Genomic DNA, 21089 nt, shown 5'->3' with positions numbered 1-21089 from the left:
CCCACTTTAACACTTAGTCCAGCTAGAATACATGGAGCCAGACATTGTACTGTACAGGGACATAACAATATAGGGGGTGGGTGTGCTCTAGATCTGGGGTAATAGGTGAGGGGCCCTAGATAATGCTGAGTTGCCTCCTCCCAGGCAACCGCTCCACCCGAGGGTAGAGCAGAGACCTCTTCTAAGTGGCACATATGGTCCACTCATTCTCAGAAGAAGTTCAATGCTCTGCTCTATAGAGAGCACTGGCAGGGTGCCTGCTGCTACTTAGGATAGTGCTGATTTACGGCTCCTGTTGGACTGGTCGTGGACCATTGCTGGTGCTTTGGAACTTTAATCATGATGACTTTGGGCATGGTCCATACATTGCTAGTAGAGTTGTGAATCATGTGGCTCAGAATCTGGATCCTCACTTTGGGAGAACATGATATAAGCTCCTTTATGTTACTTGTTACTTGAAAAACCTGCAATCTGTTGTGTGTGTTTTGTACAATTATACACTGTTTTTCCAACAGTTTGCCTAAGTGATTTCTTACACACTAGGGGTACCTGGTGTGCCAGACTGGCACACCAGCTGGTGGGTGAAAGAGTTAAATGTTAACCCAGTATCTTCACAGCGTATGCCAAATATTATATGGGTTATTTACTAAAACCCACAGCAACCAATCACAGTCACTTTCATTGTCCAACTTAAAGCTAACTGCTGTCTTTATGTATGTAATAAGTTAATATAGACAGTCCATTTATTTTGCTTGCACGATACTCCTTTTACTAAAGGATGAGATAGAAACCCACTTAAAAATACACATTATCAGACAGTACATGCTTAAGCTTCTCCAGAATGTATTTGGATTTCCCTTCCCTGAAGCATTTAAACAAAAGCTAATCTATCTTTCCACCAATTTGCAGACATAGCTTGGCTCGATAAACAGATCCTGAAATGCATAGACTGAGACGTGCAAGAAGCAGTGAGAACTGGGGGTGAGAAAGAGGCGTATGTCACATAAAGTATAGAGAGTAATTCTGGGGCTGAAAGAGAGGAGGGTTATGTGGCGTCAAGGGATTTCCATGTAGTTTAACTGGGTTTAAAATGTAATTCTACTGGATATGTAAGGACTGACTGAGCTTTTGAATAGTGATGAAATCAGAGTATTAATAGAGTATTAGTATTGCCGCTGTGTTAATTATGAAGTGCAATTAAGCCAGCCATGGACAAGAAAGGGGGTTACAGTAAGGGCATCATAAAGTTTCTCATATGCCTAATAATTCAATTCTAAGCATGAGTTTTATTAGAATACTGAACCACCTCATTTTGCTTTCTCCTATATCACTTATAAAGAATATAGTTCTTGTTTTTCACAAAAGAAGTTGTTGCAACCTGTCTGGACACCACCAGACAACACTTACTTTGCCAGCAGTTAAATTTGTTTTGTCCCAGTAAGCAACAAGTTGAAGCCAAAACACTATTTAAGGTAGCAATTTACGTTGATACTCATATTATGTTGGAAGCATGTTTCAATTATATTTGACTACGGGGCCTTAAGAATTGACAATTTTCCAGGTGTAATCATTCAGTCAAACTTGGATATAGCAACGAAATGGTCAGATTAGTTCTCCATACTAAACACAGCATGGCATAGCAAAAAGGACATACTTTGTTTGCTGCGCCTAGAAAGGAAAATGATATAGGTACAATCTTTATGATTTTGTGACATGTAGGATATGGTGAAAGAGTATATCCTTAGTAGGGATGCTCAGACTCGGTTTTCTGAAAACTAAGCCCCACGAACATCGTAAATCCAAGTATCGAGCCGGCTCGGCTCAGTACTTTCCCGCATCCTCGGAACTGAAATCGAGGCAAAATGTCATTGTTGCGGCATTGGATCTCGCAAGTTTTGGATTCCATAGGTACCTCCCTCCCTGGCGCCATTTCTCATACAGGAGGGGTAGCAGCGTTCTTGGCAGTCTCCAGTGCCATTGCTCACATAGAAACAGGAGGGGTGGGGAAGTGTTTTAGTCAGTCTCCAGTGACATTGCTCAGTGCCATTGCTCACACAGAAACAGAAGGAGTTGCAGTGTTCTTGTCACTCTACAGTCTCCAGTGCCATTGCTAACACAGAAACAGAAGGGGTGGGAGTGTTCTTGTCACTCTCCAGTCTCCAGTGCCATTGTACAGTGCCATTGCTCACACAGAAACAGAAGGGGTAGCAGTGTTCTTGTCACTCTCCAGTCTCCAGTGCCATTGCTCACACAGAAACAGAAGGGGTGGCAGTGTTCTTGTCACTCTCCAGTGCCATTGTACAGTGCCATTGCTCACACAGAAACAGAAGGGGTAGCAGTGTTCTTGTCACTCTCCAGTCTTCAGTGCCTTTGTACAGTGCCATTGCTCATACAAAAACAGAAGGGGTAGCAGTGTTCTTGTCACTCTCCAGTCTCCAGTGCCATTGCTCACACAGAAACAGAAGGGGTGGCAGTGTTCTTGTCACTCTCCAGTGCCATTGTACAGTGTCATTGCTCACACAGAAACAGAAGGGGTAGCAGTGTTCTTGTCACTCTGCAGTCTCCAGTGCCTTTGTACAGTGCCATTGCTCATACAAAAACAGAATGGATAGCAGTGTTCTTGTTAGTCTCCAGTGCCAATGCTCAGCACCATCGATATGGAAACCAGCTGCTGGCACCAGTCATAGTATTACTAGTCAACACAGGTCATCTACTAAAGTCTATGCTCAAGGGCATAGTGGGTTTAAGTCAGGGACATTGAAATCCAAAAAACAAGCTTTTACATTAGTAAAGAAAAAAACACCTCTCTAATAAATGAAATGTTTACTGCAGATAAAAATAAAATTGCCAACCTGCCATTCTACCCAAAATAACAACAATCAGTACAGAATCAGCTAGCTCCCTTCTCTCAGCTAGATCCCACCACCTGCAGTCTACACTATCATCATCCTCACCATTATCCTCATCCTCATCATTGTGTACATCATCCTTACACAATATTAATTCATCCCCGCTGGAATCCACCATTACAGAAGTTTCTGTACGTTAATTTAATTGCCGGTAAAGTCCTTCCTCGTGGAATTTGTAGGTTTTTTTATGGCAGAGCCATCATAATTTGTTGTCAATTCTTTTACACCAGACCTGATATCAAAATGTTATACTTATGCATCTGCATCGCCACTGGGTCTCTTGGGAAAGTTTTTTGATAGCAGCAGTTGCCTGAGAAACTGAAGGAGGAGACGTCGTAGTGTCATGTACCACTTGAGTTGTCACTAGCTCACCAGGAGCTCATTGCATCTCTTGACATCTGGGTCAGTTGGAAAGAAAGAGAAGACATAGCTCTTAAACCTTGGATCAAGCACAGTTGCCAAAATGTAGTGATCCAATTTCAAGATGTTGATAACTCTTGAATCCTAAAGTACAAGTATAAAGTTCTACAAGTTCAACATACTTAGCGGAATTGCTTTGTTTCATCTCCTGCTTCAATTTCTCGAACTGCTTTTCCAAAAGTCTAATTAGAGGAATCACTTTACTCAAGCTAGCAGTGCCTGAGCTCAGTTCACAGGTGAATACTTCGAGTGGTTCAGCACCTTGCACAACACAGAAAGTATTCTCCACTGCGCTGGACTAATGTACATCCCCCCTCAAATTCTTTTCTTCTTGCAGCTGCTGCAATCTCCTACATGCTGTTGCAGAATGCTGAAAATGACCCAAAATTCTTCAGGACACAGACAGCATCTTCTGCATGTCACTGTCATTTTTTGAAAAGCTTTGTACCACCAAGTTGATTGTGTGTGCGAAACAGGGAATGTGATGGAATTTGCCCTGCTTTACACAATATTGGTGGCATTATCAGAAGTCACATATCCTGAGGAGATTCCAACTGAGATAAGTCATAAGCCGCTGACAACCTGTTTTCAAACAGGTTGTCAGCGGTATACCTCTTAGTGAAGCCGGTTATACACAGAGTAACCTGCCTCTGAAAGATCTGGAGTTGTTTGTTAAATGCTGCTGCTGTTCCTGCTGCTGAATGTCATTCACCAACCAGTTGGCTGTTCAAAGTCATATAATCTTTAGTTTAAACAGTTCCGTTTGTCCACATATCTGTGGTTAAGTGTACAGTGGGTAGAATGGCATTTTGTAGCCCAATAAAAAAAATTTGTAACCTCCTGGTACAGTTGAGGAATTGCTTGTCTAGTAAAATGGTGTAGAGATGGAATTTGGTAACAGGGACACAGGACTTTAATAAACTGTCTAAAACCTGCTGCATTAATGGTGGATATTGGATGCAGATCTAATACTAGCATAGTCGCCTTGCTTCCTCTTGCAAAGCATTGTTTAACAGTCAATCATTGTAAACTACTAGTAGTCTTCTTCTTGGTCTGCTTATGGGATGAAGATCCACACCCAGCAGCAGGAGCAGCAGCAGCGGGCCTAACCCTCAAGGATTCTTCTGAGGAATCCTGGATAGGGGAGGAGTCATCTAGCCTTAGCAACTTGGATGTAGGATAAACTCCGATCATAAGTGAGAATATTGTTGATGAAGTTGTTAGCGGTGTAGATTGCAGGTGCTGGGAACCATGTTAGAGAGTTGGGAGCTAGCTGATGCTGGATTGCTTGTTGTTATTTTTTTAGCATAATTTTCTGATTTTCCAAAAAGTTTGCCATGAACTCGCTTCAAATGGATGAGGTTCCTAGATGGTCAAGTTCTCTACCTCTATTGACTGTGGCTTTACAAACACTACAAATGGCTAGACAACTGTTGTCAGGATTTGGGTAAAAAAAGTTCCAGACATAAGAGGTAGATTTTTTGGTCTTTTGCCCAGACATGACAATGACCTCCTTCTTATCATGGGCAAGAACTGCTTCCACTGGTGCATTACTTTCCACTGTAGAGCTCATTGACAGCACTGTTGGGCTTAAGGTGGCTAAGCTATTGGTAGCATGTTTTGTGGGGGCTAACAAACCAAACACTTCAGCCACAAAAGTGGTACTCCTTGTCACTGAAGTGCTTGGTTTGCTAAACTGTACATGTTCTTTTTAACATATGGGTGGGAGTGTGGTCCCATGGACAAATTCATCTTAGACTATTTTACATTTTGGCCTTGGTCTATCAGCTTGTGTAACAGTCGACAATTCAGGTGTCAACAGTATTATCAGGTCACCAATTCACATGGTGGACAGTATGATTAGGTAGACTCTTCAAATGTGGACAGTATTATTATAGGGCTAGGGATAAGGTTAGGGACAGATCTATGGATTAGGATAGGGACAGGGATATGGACAAGTCTGGGGATAGGGATAGGTACAGGTCTAGGGATAGAGCAGGTCTAGGTATAGGGGCAGGTCTAGGGATATAGTTAGGGATAATACTGTCTACATTTGAATTATCAACCTAATAATTACTGTCTACATTTCAATTATCCCAATAATACTGTCGATGTCATTATATTGTTGACTTTATAACCTGGTCAAGTCTGCTGCCTATCAATTATGTTATGTCAATCCAACATAATGGTAGATGGGAGGGCCAAAGGACAATTCCATCTTGCACCACTTTTCTTTTCTGCCACTACTGGGTGGCAATGTTTCCTAGATGTGCTATGAACTGCCGTGTGTTTGTGCCTTTGCTCTGTCGATTAGTAACCAGCCAGCTCGCTGCACTCTTACAGTTTATTACAGTCCATTGGTAGCTTGTTTTGTGGAGGCCCAAACATACCAAGCACTTCAGCCACAAAAGTGACACTCCTTGTCGCTGAAGTGCTTGGTTTATTAAACTGTGCCTGCTACTCCTCATGTTTCTGTGTGAGTTTGTTAAACCTTTTTAACATATGGGTGGGTGGAAGGGCCCAAGGACAATTTCATCTTGCACCAATTTTCTTTTCAGCCACTGCTGTCTGGCAATGTTTCCTAGATGTGATATTAACTGCCGTGTGTTTGTGCCGTTGCTCTGGCGATTAGTAACCAGCTAGCTCGCTTGCAAACCTTAGCTTTCCCAAGAGTTTCAGTAGTGATGCACATTTTGACATCTGGTCTGGTCTAAAAGAATTGGCCAACAATCATGACACCTCTGCCGTAACTCTACCCGATCCTATTATCAACATCCAAAGATGGTGGAAAATTATTTTAATGACAGCGTGCAAATAGACACGTCATACAATGCCTTTACATACTGGGAGGAAAAAAAGGCAATTTGGAGACCCATCTACAATCTCGCTTTGCAATACCTAAGCTACCCACCCTCCAGTGTGTACTCAGAAAGAGTTTTCAGCACAGCCGGGAACCTTGTCAGCAATCGGCGTAGGAGGCTACTTCCTAAAAATGGGGAATAAATGATGTTAAACAAAATGAACTACAAAGTCCACAAGGAAGGCCTTTGCTGCCAATTTCATCAAAGTATAGAGACTTCTGTAATGGTGGACACCAGTGGGGATGAATTAATATTGTGTGAGGATGATGTACACACTGATGAGGGTGAGGATGATAACAACAACATCTTGCCACTGTAGAAGTCATTGACAGCACCGTTGGGCTTAAGATAGCTAAGCTATTGGTAGCTTGTTTTGTGGGGGCCCAAACAAACCAAGCACTTCAGCCACAAAAGTGACACTCCATGTCGCTGAAGTGCTTGTTTTTTTATTTAAACTGTACATATCCTTTTTAATATGTAACATAAGGGTGGGTGGGAGGGTCCCAAGGATAATTCCATCTTGCACCACTGCTGTGTGGCAATGTTTCTTACTTGTGATATAAACTGCCATGTGTTTCTGCCGTTGCACTGGTGATTAGTAACCAGCCAGCTCGCTGCAGTCTTACAGTTCATTGACAGCACTGTTAGCTTAGCTGTCTTAAGCCAATTGCTAGCTTTTTTTGTGGGGTCCCAAACAAACCAAGCACTTCAGTCACAAAAGTGGCACTCCTTTTTGCTAAAGTTTGGTTTATTAAACTGTACCTGCTACCCCTCCTGTTTGTGTGTGAGTTTGTTAAACCTTTTTTAACATATGGATAAGTGGGAGGACTCAAGGACAATTCCATCTTGCACCACTTTTCTTTTCTGCCACTGCTGTGTGGCAATGTTTCCTATATGTACTATGAACAGCTGTGTGTTTGTGTCATTGCTCTGTTGCTTAGTATCCAGCCAGCTTGCTACAGTCTTTGACTGAAAGTGGATGAAAATTATATTGTGACCTGTGAGGTGTTCAAAAACGACTAAGTTAATGTTATTGAGGTTAATAATAATGTAGGAACAAAAAAGAGCCAAATTATGTGATTTTAGCATATTTTAGTAATTTTTTAAAAAAAATACAGATACAAAATCAAACCCAAAACCAAAACACGTGAGGGTGGTTTTACCAAAACCAAAACCAAAACAAGGGGTTCAGTGAACATCTCTAATCCTTAGTGTTTCATAAAAGGGAATAATTAGGACCCCATTTACAAAGCATAAAGCATGCACATCACAAATCACTTTAATTTTGCACTGTCACGTTAGATCGTCTGCCCAGTGCTGTCCAATGTGAACACCTACTCTCCGCTCTCAGGAGATTCTTTCCAAAGCTAGAAGTGTTGCTACATTTATGGTGACAGCGGATAAATGTGAAGTGATGCATTTTGCAAGAGTGTAATTGTCACATAAAGATCCAGCTTACTACCACTTTCATTAGAATATATTTTTCCGTTTTTCTCCTTAAAGACTGCTTGCAGAACATTCGGATTATCTCTGTTACATGCAGTAGTTTTTTTTACAGTAAATAAAAGGGCATCTATAAATGTGCTTCTCCACCACAGTACAACTGGAAGATGCGCATGGAATGAAACCCAATATCTGCCAGCTCCGACCTCATGAAAAATTCAAGTGTTTTTTGCAGAATGAAAATGACTATGCCCCTTTCAAAGCGCAAGGAACACCCCATGATATTAACTTTCTTCACCCCTTATTTTATCTCAATAATTTTACATTTGAAACCTTAACACTGTCATTGATATACTAAAGTATAGTGAGCAGGGTATGAGATGGGGGCGATGAAATTATTAAAAGCCCAGGCCTCCCTTGGGTACCCAGTGGTGGCAGATTACTCATTCCAGCCACATTTAAAGCCTCCTATTGGTCTGCACAGACATATCCCTCATAGGTTGCATGTGCAGCACTGGCTTTTGCTGGAGCTACATGCCCAGCCTAGAGGGAGTCCATGTGGTCACACAGTCTGAGGCTGTGCACCAAGAGGCAACCGTCACAGACTACCATCAGCTGCCATGCTAGTGACAACTAACTGACTAGAGTTTACTAAAGGAAGTGCAAGCTTAGGTTTGTAAACATTCACCCAAGTAAGGTTTATTTGTATCTGCATTTTTTCTTCTTCTAGTGGGAGCTTTCTGTGTGATGAGGGGTAACCATGTGAGTCTGAGCAAAACTGTCCCACATCTGGGTGGCCAGATGTGCCTGGATGCCTCTTCAGATAGGTGCTGGCTCTGCTCACTGCTACAGTGATGGCCCTGAGGTTCTTCCCGTTGGCAGTGATTATATTAGTAATTATCCCTTCTCCCAATAGAGGGCGCTATGTATGTTAAAGAACCATTACCAGGTAACAATGGTCTGCAAAATAATGACCTAATAGTTTCTCCAAAAGAAAGAGCAGGAACATCATGTAGGGTGTTTAATATAGTTTTGATGAGATTTTAATATTAATCTATTTTTTTTATTTATTTATTTTTAACTGAAAATAATTTTATTGAGTTTTATAAAATATTTTCTGGGGGTACGGAACAAAAACAGGGGAAGGGAAAGACATAAATCAGGGGAAAGGGGTACATAGTGGGTACGAAACACAACAATATATCATGAAATACAGGCTATCTACATATTCCTCTCTCCAAAGTATTTAAATACAAGTATATCCAGTTGTCAAATGAAATTAGAATTAAAAACCATAAACATAAGATACATCTTCTTTCACAGAGCGGAGACCGATCCAATACACCCAAGTACTTAAACCTACACACTAAGTACTGCTTAAATCGAATCAAGAAGCCATTAAGGCCCAATGGGAATCGACACGGCTAACTGATTTTTAGCTAACTGGCTTCATTTTCATATACATTAACATTATTTCAGATGGCAACACTGAATGCTAGAAAGGTTTTCCAGAGGTATTAAATAAGCACTTGTTAAACAGTGAGCGAACACTGAAATATTTTAGATCTTAGGCAGTGGTGGGATTCAAATAAATTAACAACCGGTTCTCTGCCCTAATGACTGTTTTAAGTATATAAAAATGTGTTGTGCCCCTCAAAACACTATGCCAACTTTCCGTGGTTTTATATTGGGAATCCTGACATTTGACATGGAATTTGCAAATATATTCAAAATCACCATAAAGATTTGTCAAAAGCTGTCCACACACAGACCCATCCTAGTGCTTGGCCCTAACAGTAACAGACATATTCACAGCTGTTTTTCTACACACACTTGTGTAGCCAACATACAGGGCCTACTAAATAGGCCTGAAGATGAGAGCATGCACAAGCTGATAATCTTCCAACTGCATTTATGGGCATACCTGATAATGATCATTTCGGGCCAAAGACTTTCTGATTGGCTGATATTTTAACCTACTTATGTTGCCTCCATAAGAAGGAGCCAATGAGAGTTCACTAAAAGTTTGATTCATTTTGTGCTTGTAAATAGGCAATTTGATTTGCATATTAAATATAGTTTTATTCTATGCACGGTTGCCAACATTTTACAATATTTCCCAGTGACACTTTGCTTCTGAACAGGTGCATTCATCTGTGTTACATATTTAAACTGTCTACTTTTACTTCCTACTTATGCTGAACCATTATAATAATTCCCATTATGTAATTTTTGTTATTGGATTTGTTACAAGTGTACTTTCATGCATCATAAATACTAATTTTCAACAGATATTAAATTAGAGAATTAGAGAATAAGAATATATGTAAGGATTGTACCTAACACAAGATCAGGGCGAATTCAGGGTGCAGTTAGTGAGTGCTGGAAAACAGAGAATTTCCTGGGACAAATCTTGGATAACTGCAAATTAAGGACCGTTGTGTGATGTTCCGCCTCACTTGGGCTGTGCTACGCTCTGCTCAGTAGTAGTAAGTCAATTCCAGGTACCCAGACTGTTGTTGAAATAAGGACAGTGCACTATGAGTGACTACAACATTGACATTGTATATATTTGGTCTTGGGGGTCTACACACATTGTACTATTGGACTCAGGGAAAAGCAACACAAGAGGAAAATGTTCTAGAGTTTATATTTACACTTAAAAATAACAAACACCTATATTGTGGAATCACTTTTTATACCCAGTTTTTTCCCCTCTTATAGGTGCCATGTGCTAAAGCCTTATTGAGCTATAGAGGACAAGCGCCCAGTGACCTGTCCTTCAATAAAGGAGACATTGTCGTCCTGCACAGGCAGCTGGATGAGAACTGGTATTATGGTGAAGTGAACGGGGGAAGCGGTGTATTTCCATCAAGCTCGGTAAAAATTCTAAGAAAAATAGATCAACTTCCAGCACTTTGTAAAGCTCTGCATAACTTTGAACTGAAGGAGAAAGACAAGGTAGAAAACAAGGATTTCTTGAAATTTGCAAAGGTACTGTAATGTCTAACACATGGCTGTCATGTACACATGAGGTTTCGTGTTCCACAGTGGTATTACGGTTGTATAATATTTGATCACATGCAGCATAAATTTAATCATAAACGGACAGATTGCTGGAAGATGAGGATGTCTAACCTTGACCCTCCAGCTGGTAGGCTAGCCAAGGCTGATGGTTTTTGAATTCTAATGAAAATTATAGTGAAGTAATAGCTGGAAAGCCAAATCTGCACATCCATTTTGTAAACCAATATTAGAATTTATTTATCACCAATAATAAAATCCAGTTTGTCTAAGCTACTATGTGAAATCAGAATGACCAGGTGTCCAATATGTGCTTCACTTAAGCTACTTAGAACTTGAAAGAAATTTCAAAGCCATTTCTGACTTTATGGCTTTTTTAATGCTTAATAAATCCTTACCATGGAGTACTGGGTAAGACAAGTAGTTAATTTGTGTTCCCCGCGTTTGTGCTAATTAGTAATGCTATAAAGTGGCTGCAAGGCGTTTTACAATGATTTACAAGATTAGCTACCTAATACACAAATTATGAGCTCTGGCTGTGTGTGAATCTCAGTCTGTCATTGTTCTACTCATTGTGTGTAATGCTGTATTTTGATTAGCTCAGGCAAAGATTACTCGGCAAAAACCAGGTCAGACATAATGCTTTTTCTATTTATTTTAACTGATTTAGTACCCAACAATGAATGAATCTCTGTAGTTGAGAGCAGTACCGTCAGGAATAGCAATGTGACCCGTGATCAGTTTGATTAAATACTACCGTGCACTGCCAGGGATCATCATCATCATCACCATTTAATTATATAGCACCACTAATTCCGCAGGGCTGTACAGAGAACTCACTCACATCAGTCCCTGCCCCATTGGTGCTTACAGTCTAAATTCCCTAACATACACACACACAGACAGAGAGACTAGGGTCAATTTTGATAGCAACCAATTAACCTACTAGTATGTTTTTGGAGTGTGGGAGGAAACCGGAGCACCCCAAGTAAACCCACGCGAACACGGGAAGAACATACAAACTCCACACAGATAAGGCCATGGTCGGGAATTGAACTCATGACCCCAGCGCTGTGAGGCAGAAGTGCTAACCACTAAGCCACTGTGCTGCCCCGATCACATTGCTATCACTAGAGGAGCTACTCTTTGGTGGTATAGTAATATTTTATACACAGATGTGCACTTAGCATCTCTCGCATCATTGACCAACACAGACATCATTCGTTTATTATGACTTTATATATTAAAGGTTGTCAAATAATATCTTCACATTTGCAACTATGTGATTATTCTCATTTATTAATACATGTATATTTTTATGATTTCTCTTGTTTACATTCTGAATATACTATAAGAAATCATGATAGCCTTTAACCCTGACCTCCATGTTAACCTAGCTTCCACATTAATTGTATTTCAGCAGGACTATATAAATAGTGTCATTAAATTATGTTTTTTCTCTTGATGAAGGATAAGGAGTTTGCAGCTTTGAAAAATATATTTAGATATTAACACACATAAAGGATTCACTTGATCGAGAACTTTTGCTCCTCGCATATGTAAGGTTGACCAAACTAAACTTCCAAGGGTTTCTTTACCCATTTTCAAAGATTCAATTACATGCATCCCCATGGGCCATAGCACTTGTCCAGAAATGTTAGTCTATCTAGCTATATGAACTGCACCCACGTCAGAACTCTACAGGCAGTGCTAACCATATAATTTGAGGTTCTGGATCCATGGAACAACCTGGGCCTCGAGGATTTAACTAAAACTGTTCTGATAGCCTGGCGAAGAGTGTTTATCTTAACACTTAGAGGGAAGGAAACTTGAGTAACTGGAAATTTTAGCTTATTAACTGCTTAGCCATTAATGCTACTTGGTTTGAACCTGCTAATGCTAGCAAAGTGATGCTGTAGGGACGGCAAACCATTGATAGACAAATTAACAAAAACGATGTAATAACTTTTTTTAAGCGCTCCTTACGGTGAGTGCTGTTCCTACCTAGAAAAGTACTGCCATCAAATACAGCTACGAATAAATCAGAATTAGGAAGAAAGGATTCAAGAAGGATAGGTACTCATCATAATCACCAAATAAATTGTAAACTGCAATAAAAACAGTTATTAGATGGCTATTAATAAATAAAAGAAAAAAAATAGTTTAGAGAAAACATATGTTAATTAGTCCTTTAATCTTCAAAATCCTTAAACCGAAATTCAAGTTCATATATCCAGTATTTAATCTTCTTTAAATTCCATTCTTGTATGTAGTGTACTAGTGTCTATTTTCAGGCCAACAGACCATGGATCATGATTAGCTGGTGCCAGAGGAGGCTTAGGAAGCAGCAGCCGCCCTGCCCCGCCCCACCACACCCCACCCCTACCTTCCTGGGAATGTGCCATTCCCTCAAATTAAGTATGCTAAATTTGTCCTCATTAGTTCCGGGACAATGTTGGAAGGTATGCCGTTGATGAAGGGAGACAGAGTTTGACTAATTAATAATACTTAATGTGGGAGGGGGGGAGGGGGGGAGGGTGTTAGGGGCTTATCATGTTAGTTATTTTCTTATTTAATAACTATCATGCTACTACCTGCCCCTTCTGAATTATGTTAACTACTTTGATTTCAATTTCTGCTTCAATTCACCAGGTCTAATAAACTGCTACAATATTCAGGACAGAAGTTCCACCAATGCCAATATCCCCTCCTTTGCCAAAAACAAACAAAAACACCCCACATAATTATCTTAGATTTTACTGTCCAAAAATTGTTTTTAGATTTTCATGTTTCCAAGAAACCTTCCGTTTCCTTATTTCAAGGGATGGACCTATGTAATGTGCAATGTCCACTCCACACAAATTGTTTGAGAGATCCTGTATTGATGTCTTATAGCTCTGTAAACATTTCTCGCACTTGTTTCACTTATCTTTCAGTCTGCATATACTTTGGCCACTTGGGAGCCACACTAATGCCTCATTCCCACTAGCATTTCTTTTTAATACATTTTTAGCTTTTGTAAGCCGGGCACTAGAAATTTCCTAATGTTACCATACTAGAAACAACATAAAAATGGCAATTGTTTATTTATTATCATTTATATAGTATAATATGGTGGTGCTATATAAATTAATTATAGTCAATAAATAAACTAGTGGCCTTTATAGCCTAATTGTGTTCGATTTGCAGTTATGTGTTTTGGAATGTCACTTGTTCCTTATTCTTTTTCGCATTTATGTGCCACATTTAATTACATTGGATTAAGATCTCTACATTGGTAGTAGACAAGAAAAAAGCATATCAAATGCATTTGCTAAACACAAGTGTGCTTTATGTGATGTGTTATATAAACTAAAAAATATATTTGCTAGATATGATCTATGACATATAAGCATGTCATTTATAAAATGTTTAATAATTTTTATCCTCAATTGCTCCAAATATTTTGTTCTTACAGGATGATATAATCCATGTAATACGGAGAGTGGATGACAATTGGGCGGAAGGCAAGTTGGGTGAACAAGTTGGAATGTTTCCCCTACTCTTTGTAGAGGTATGTAGGACATACCATCTATGGCAGTCAACTATGTAACATGTGCTCTGAAATACTTTCACATCCAAACTGTCTTTTTCCATCAATTTTTGCCAGTGCTGTTTTTTATCAGGTTTTCATTTTGTCTCCACTGATGTTTTATGTATCATGGAAATTGACAATAATTGGCAATAGTTTGATAACTGATAAAAAGTGATAATAATGTGTGTGTGTTAAAATTAGCAAAACTAGAGGATTAAAAAAATCAAATTTTATTTGCAGCCGAACAGCACTGCCATGCAACTGCTGGAGTCAAATAAATGTAAAAGAAAAGATGTGAAGAACTTCCCAGCCACCTCTGCACTGAAGAAGTCCCCCTCAAAGGTTAAGTCTCCTGAATCTGCAACAATGCACAGAATTTCTGAGGGGAGGAGAAAGAGCCCAAGGCAGTTCCTCATCACAAATGCACTAAATACATTAAACAAGATTGTGCACTCTCCAGCGGGTCGACAGACTCCAGAAATCAGCACCCCCATACTTATTAGTTCAAGTAATACAGCAGTCATTGAGAAAGCCAAGTGTTTAACCACTTCACCAAGCCAGGTAAACATTGTGTTTTAACAAGCTTGTATGTTTATGCATGTTTACTTTTCACCAGCCTATGTGACCCACAGTAGTGGTTGTTTTCTAATTATTTACTTCAAATGTAAAGTTGTCTCATTTTAGAAGTATTTACCTGATATAAATGATGGTGTATACCTTGTCTTTTAAAAAGGTGCTGATTGGTCAACAATTAATAAACTACTTAAATATTACATTTAAGTATTTCATGAGAAAGTAATGAGAACTGCATATCTCCCAAAAATTGGGAATCAGCACTATGGTATGGTGCGTGGCCAGTATACATGTTGGGGGTATGATCATGTTACAGTGGAGGCATGGTCACACCCAAAGGGGCGTGTCTAGCGCTTTCTAAGCACGAGGCTGTACATACTGTCTTCCCCTCCCCTCTAAACACCCGTTCACCCTGCAGAACAGCAGTGAGCATACAATAGCGCCCAAATATCCCACCCACAGGACAAAGCTGTCTCAATCGGGATAGCGGGACAGAGCCCTCAAATTGGGCTGGATGGGAAGTATGGATCTGTCCTGTACAGGAGCAGCGCCTAACATGATATGGGTGCGTGGATCTGAGGTGTGGCCTCTGCAAAACAGGGTGGGGCCTCAAGTGTCCCTATTTTTCTATTTTGATAATTGAGCGGTATATGTCAAATATTTGCTACAAAAGTAAGTGAAGGTTGAGAGGGCAGAACAGGTGAAAGACAGTGATCACAAGATTACAGATGCACAAAATATATTGTTACTCCTCTAACTACTTTGTATTTAAAATTATGTCAAACTTGCTTGTATAAAGGATATTTAATGGTCTGTCTTGAGGAACTTAGTGGGCAACTTTTGAAAGGGTAAAAGCCCTGTTGCTGGCGAAAATGTATTTTTCTTTTTCAACAACATTAGGGTCCTATTCATATTACCCAGTGCCGGATTAAGGGAATGGAGGCCCCTGGGCTAAGGGGGCCTCCATTCCCCTGTGAGGGCCCCCCCAGTGATTCGAGCTTACCGCCCCGCCCCCCGGCACTTACCTCCTTCCCCAGCGCGCTGTTCGCTCTTTACTGAGGAGATCTCGTGAGAGTGAGACTCACGAGATCTCCTCAGTAAGGAGACTACAGCACACTGGGGAAGGACCGCAGTGAAAGTGCCCCGCCCCGACCAATCAATACTGCTGCTGAGCACTTTCAAGGGCCCCCTGGATGCCATAGGCCCCTGGGCTGTAGCCCAGTAAGCCCTATGGTTAATCCAGCCCTGATATTACCCTTCATGTTAAGGCGGGGTTACAGCAAGATTTAGCATAATATATATATTTATATTTCTGTGTATAAAAGCTTTTTCCCTTTCTTTTAATCTTTTTTATTTAATCTTTGTCCTGCAAACAGGACTTCCACTTCCCACATGCACCAGACCTCCACACATGTTCAGTAGACTAGAACTGGTGCCTTCAGAGCGATACTTAAGTCTTACCAGAATAACTTTCTCTAGTATTGCTCTGCTGCCACAGTGATGAATTATTTGTAAAAGTTATTTTAAATCACTTACAATTTCTATGACGATAATTGCAATTATAATAAACAGGCCTTTTGACCAGTTCTGATGCTTTTTTGTTTACTAATGGCATGCCATTTGATTATTGGGCTAGTTGCCTTGGATTTCATATCTTGAGCTAAAATTTAGCAGCCCTCTATACGCAGAGAATATTGCACAGACATATCGCTGATATCTTATGTTTCATCTGATAAAGATAAGGTGAAACAAAAAAGTTGTTCATTTGTAAACTATTTTATTGTTTTTATTTTTTTCTAAATTATATGTCAGTTGTTATCAGTAGGCTTCAGATGTATGTGTATTTTTTACAAAGAATGCTTTCTTTTGTTATGAAGGCATACTCAGTGTAAATAGTGTTCTGGTTTTGCAAGTAAAGATTGGAGAGATTGATGAAGACCAGTTACTTTTGTGTTTCAGTAATACATATAAACTACCTATTTATCATACTAGTTACTTTCCTTCCTATTATTTTTACCTCTTTTTATTTTAAAAAATCATTTTGTTTTGCTGTGCCTAGTTTCACTTGGATATTTAGGCAGAAGCCCATTGGCAATATCTGAAGTTGAGAAAGAAGAAATAGATAGAATTTCAGAGTTTTAAAAGGCAATGACTTACAGATAAATGTTAATTACATATGAGTAGAATTCGCTTTTTCATTAATAAGTTAGAGGAAAAAATATAGATGCTTATGTGGAAATAAGCATAAATTTATTGTAAAGGTGTTAAACAGGAAAACAATTTATGTTATGATATATTTCTACGGAAACCTAAACATAAAAAATCAACTATTACTTCATCAGTGTAAAATATATAAAGCAATATCCTCAAGTGTCATGGATTGCCTATTGTCCTGGTTTAGGGGGCAACAATGTCACTGCCTCAAGTGTCCAATGACAATAACATGCTTTGTTTGCATTGCCTTGAACCTCCATCTAGCAAGATTGTATAAAATGAATGTTTTCATTTAACTTTAACTCATACTTGCCAACTTTTTTATTGTCCCCTCCTAGAGATCCTGGAGGGGATGTGAACACAACTGCGGAGGGGAATGAAGTACCACAAATCACATCATTTTGGCCCTGCCCACTTGATGCAATTGTGTTATGGAGGGGTCAAATGATGCGATTTATGACAAATCATGTCATAGAGGCCCCCATCTAGCCCACTTCACTAGGAAGTCAGCAGGGTGTGAGAGTATTGCAGCACATATTAAAAGAAAAGAGGCTCTATATATTAGGGATATATGACTTATACTGTAAGGGGAATATAATTGAATTTGGGTGTGTGGCAATGAAATGATATTTGGCACAAAATGTGTGGAAGTAATAAACTCACTATTCAGTAGACTACATATGCATACAAACAAACTATCTGTACACAGAAGCAAATATTTTTTCCTTCATATCAAGTAAAGTTATTTATGCATGCATGACTACTTCTGGAATCTCTGCGCTTTGAACATTAATTAGGTAGTCTAATTAAAGAGCGAATGAGGGATCTGGTATTCTAACCTACTACAAGGACACACAGCGTTTATGAATTAATTGTTAGTGTATCATGTGTAATAAATTAGTTAGTCAGTGTCAACTTATTAGTGGGTGAATACAACATATAGGAAAATTGAATATATAAATGAATTTTTAATAAAGTTTTAAATAAAATGAAGTTTTAATATGGAAAAAATGTCCTTGAGGACTGCAGTGCCTCTCTTGTCTCTCTCTTTTCTTTTTGACAGTTTAGATATGTGTGTTGAGAGTACACCTCATCTGTATAAAATGATAGCAATATCTTAAAATAAACAGATGTTAGTCCTCTTCTGTGTGTGACCACACGTTTGATGTTCCAGACTGAGAGTGAATCAGTCTTTGGAACAGTATCTGTGGTGTTATATTTCTAAATTTTACATCGACTGTGTTAAATATTTATTGTGAACATAGTTTGCATACAACTCCTGTCATTCTTCTTCCAATATATCAGCATTCTATTGTGTGTTTGGTCAGCATCTTAGAGCTAATTCATTAGATCACCCAATGCCCACTAATCTCCCTGAACTACATAATGCTACTCTAGAATTTAAATGAATCTGGAGGAAAGTTCATTCAGCCTCATTTCATGCATCTTTTCACTCAAAATTCTTCTCAGATCAACACCTGGTTGTCCACCTGAAAGATCAGACTCTGGAAACCATCTAGGAAATTTGGACTCAAATCAGGGCCATCTCTTTCATTGGGCACGATGGGCAGGTGCCCGGGGGCCCCACAGGCAAGGGGGCCCCATAGACAGGGCTCTTAAGTAAAATAAATAATCCTGAAAAAAAAAGAATAATCCTGCAAATATATCTTTATATCTATATCTTTATTTATATCTATATATATATATATATATATATATATATATATGATACATATATAGAGGTAGGGGCCCCGCTGCACTGCTTTGCCCGGGGGCCCATAATGTTGTTAAGGTGGCCCTGACTCTAATACTGTTGCCTTCCAATTGGATCTTCCAATATCTTTAAAAAATCCTAACACATTCCATTGTTCTCTTTTCAATCCTGCTGAAACTCCTTAGATGATATCAGTGGAGGACAACAATAATTTATTGTAGAGAGAATTCTGCATTCTATGTGGGTTCAATGCCAAATTTATTATTTAGTCCTATGGAAGGGCTATGGATTGAAGGAGAGGTCTTGGATTCCTATGAAAACCTACCTGCAGAAAAGATTGAAAAGAGCTTTCTAAAAGCAGTTTGTATAAACCAGGCTGTATGTGTCCTTCAACCCCTTCTCAAGGAAGAAGGGGGTGGTCTGTTACGAACCACCGTGCTACTCTGGCCTGACTTTCTGCATGTTCCTGGATATTCTCTGTTTGCTGCCTATCCCGATCCTTTGGCTTTGTTTACTGGACCTTTCTTGCTGGCTGCCAGCCCTGACTTCGGTTTGTCTTTGTTTATCCTTCTTTGCTGCCTGCCTCAACCATTTACCTCATGTCTATCATCTTGTGTATCTTCTCAGTTCAAGAAAAAAAAGGATCTATTCTGCTCAGGGCATAGGACTTGCCTCAGTGATATATATATACCTTACAATCAAATAAAAGGTATAATATGAGGGGGAGCTCTCACAACTAATGGAGTAGATACATAGAACAGAAGGTGCAAGAAGTCACCAGAAAGAAGTTGATTCTCAAGGCCCTCCAGTCCATAAAACTAAAAACAAAACTTCATTACATTCAAATTAAATGCTAATAACCAGGATTCTAAAATCGGCAAAATAATTAAAAGATAGAAAGTGATAAAGAATGAAAAAAGGTGTTCAAATAAAATAAACCCTTCAGAAAAGCCGGGGTGTTAGTATCCCTTAAATATAAGGGTATGTGGATCTCATATACTATGTATAGTACAAATACTTATAACAACAGGGTCTGTATCTCTGAACATCATAGTTGATCCACATAACACATTATTGTGCCATTCCCAAGTTATAAACAATTAGATCAGGGGTGTCCAACCTTTTAGCTTCCCTGGGCCACATTGGAACACGACGAGTTGGTTTGGGCCGCACATAAAATACACTAACACTAACGATAGCTGATCATCGAAAAAACCATAGAAAACATAGTTAACATATTAAACTTACTTGGAAATGAAGTTAGTAAGAGTTAGGAAACCTGTTGCAGAATCATGATTAAAGCAGTAGTCCCATTACCAGCTACAATTTAACTTACCTGCATCTGCCCCTTAGTGGGGTTCGGGGAATTAAATGCCAAAAACTTTTTTTTGCTCTCTTTCTGCAATCATGAATCATTTTTTTTATTGACCAGTTTGAAATGGTCACCGATATAGGTAGCATCAGGAGGACTAATAGAAATCTACAGAGATTTAAAGATAGGGTGGCGGGAAAAATGGCTCATGGAGCAGCTTCCGTTGAGGGTAACAGTGGGTGATATATTCACCCTACTCAGCACTGCACATTTAAAATGGTTTAAAATATTAAAAATACAATTATCTCTTAATATATATATTAGATACATACAGAGAACACAGCTAGTTCATAATTGCATGGTGCAGAAAGTCCAAATTCAGAGTAACAACAATAAGATACTGGATAATCTTTCATTGCTGCTGATAGTTCGCGCGGTTGACTCCCCTGTGCTGCGCTACGCAATGGATGTCGGGTGTGATGACGTCACCCCCGACATTCACTGCGAGCCCCACATGGATGAGGAGACCAGGGAGGGAGCCGGAGCGCCAGCTGACATGACCGCAAGGTAAGTATTTTCTTTTTTTTTTTTTTTGCAGGATTTTTTTTTTCAGCGCTGCCCCCTTGCCACAGCCAAAACTCCTGCTGGGCCACATTTACAGGCATGCTGGGCCGCGGGTTGGACAACCATGAATTAGATGATGTAAACTCAGTTTTCAGGGAAAGCTATAGGCTGATATTTCTATTTGCTCACAGGAGATGTCATGCAATATTGTGACGAGATATAGGGATATAGCTTGTGACTTATATTAGTCCATGCGATATTGTTATGAGATGCAAAGATGTGATTTGTGGCTTATATTAGTCCACATAATAATAACAAAAAATCCCTCTGTATTTCTCATCCCCAGAGTATATCCAAAGTGGTCCAAAAATGTGTCCACAAACTTCTTACAGTAATCTCAGGGATAGAGCTCCAAATTCATAGGGAGAAATATCTCATCATAAGTATATAGCAAGAGCTGTACTTGTGGCTCACTCTCATT

General features: G+C 39.4%; 1 protein-coding gene across 3 annotated transcripts in view; it reads left to right on the top strand.

The window, feature by feature from the left end:
* Nucleotides 1-21089, top strand: part of SH3RF2 (SH3 domain containing ring finger 2) — a 120887-nt gene that overhangs the window by 53440 nt on the left and 46358 nt on the right. For 2 of the 3 annotated variants that reach the window (XM_075209677.1, XM_075209676.1), the window contains exons 3-5: nt 10358-10627; nt 14115-14210; nt 14472-14792. In XM_075209677.1, coding sequence (XP_075065778.1) covers nt 10358-10627; nt 14115-14210; nt 14472-14792 — 687 coding nt within the window. The remainder of the gene's footprint in view (nt 1-10357; nt 10628-14114; nt 14211-14471; nt 14793-21089) is intronic. The other variant, XM_075209678.1, reaches the window with a different exon arrangement.

The sequence above is a fragment of the Mixophyes fleayi genome, chromosome 4, assembly GCF_038048845.1.
Source record: "Mixophyes fleayi isolate aMixFle1 chromosome 4, aMixFle1.hap1, whole genome shotgun sequence".
Lineage (NCBI taxonomy): Eukaryota > Metazoa > Chordata > Amphibia > Anura > Limnodynastidae > Mixophyes > Mixophyes fleayi.
Note: the sequence above shows the minus strand (reverse complement) of the source record. Positions and strands in the feature narration are given on the sequence as shown.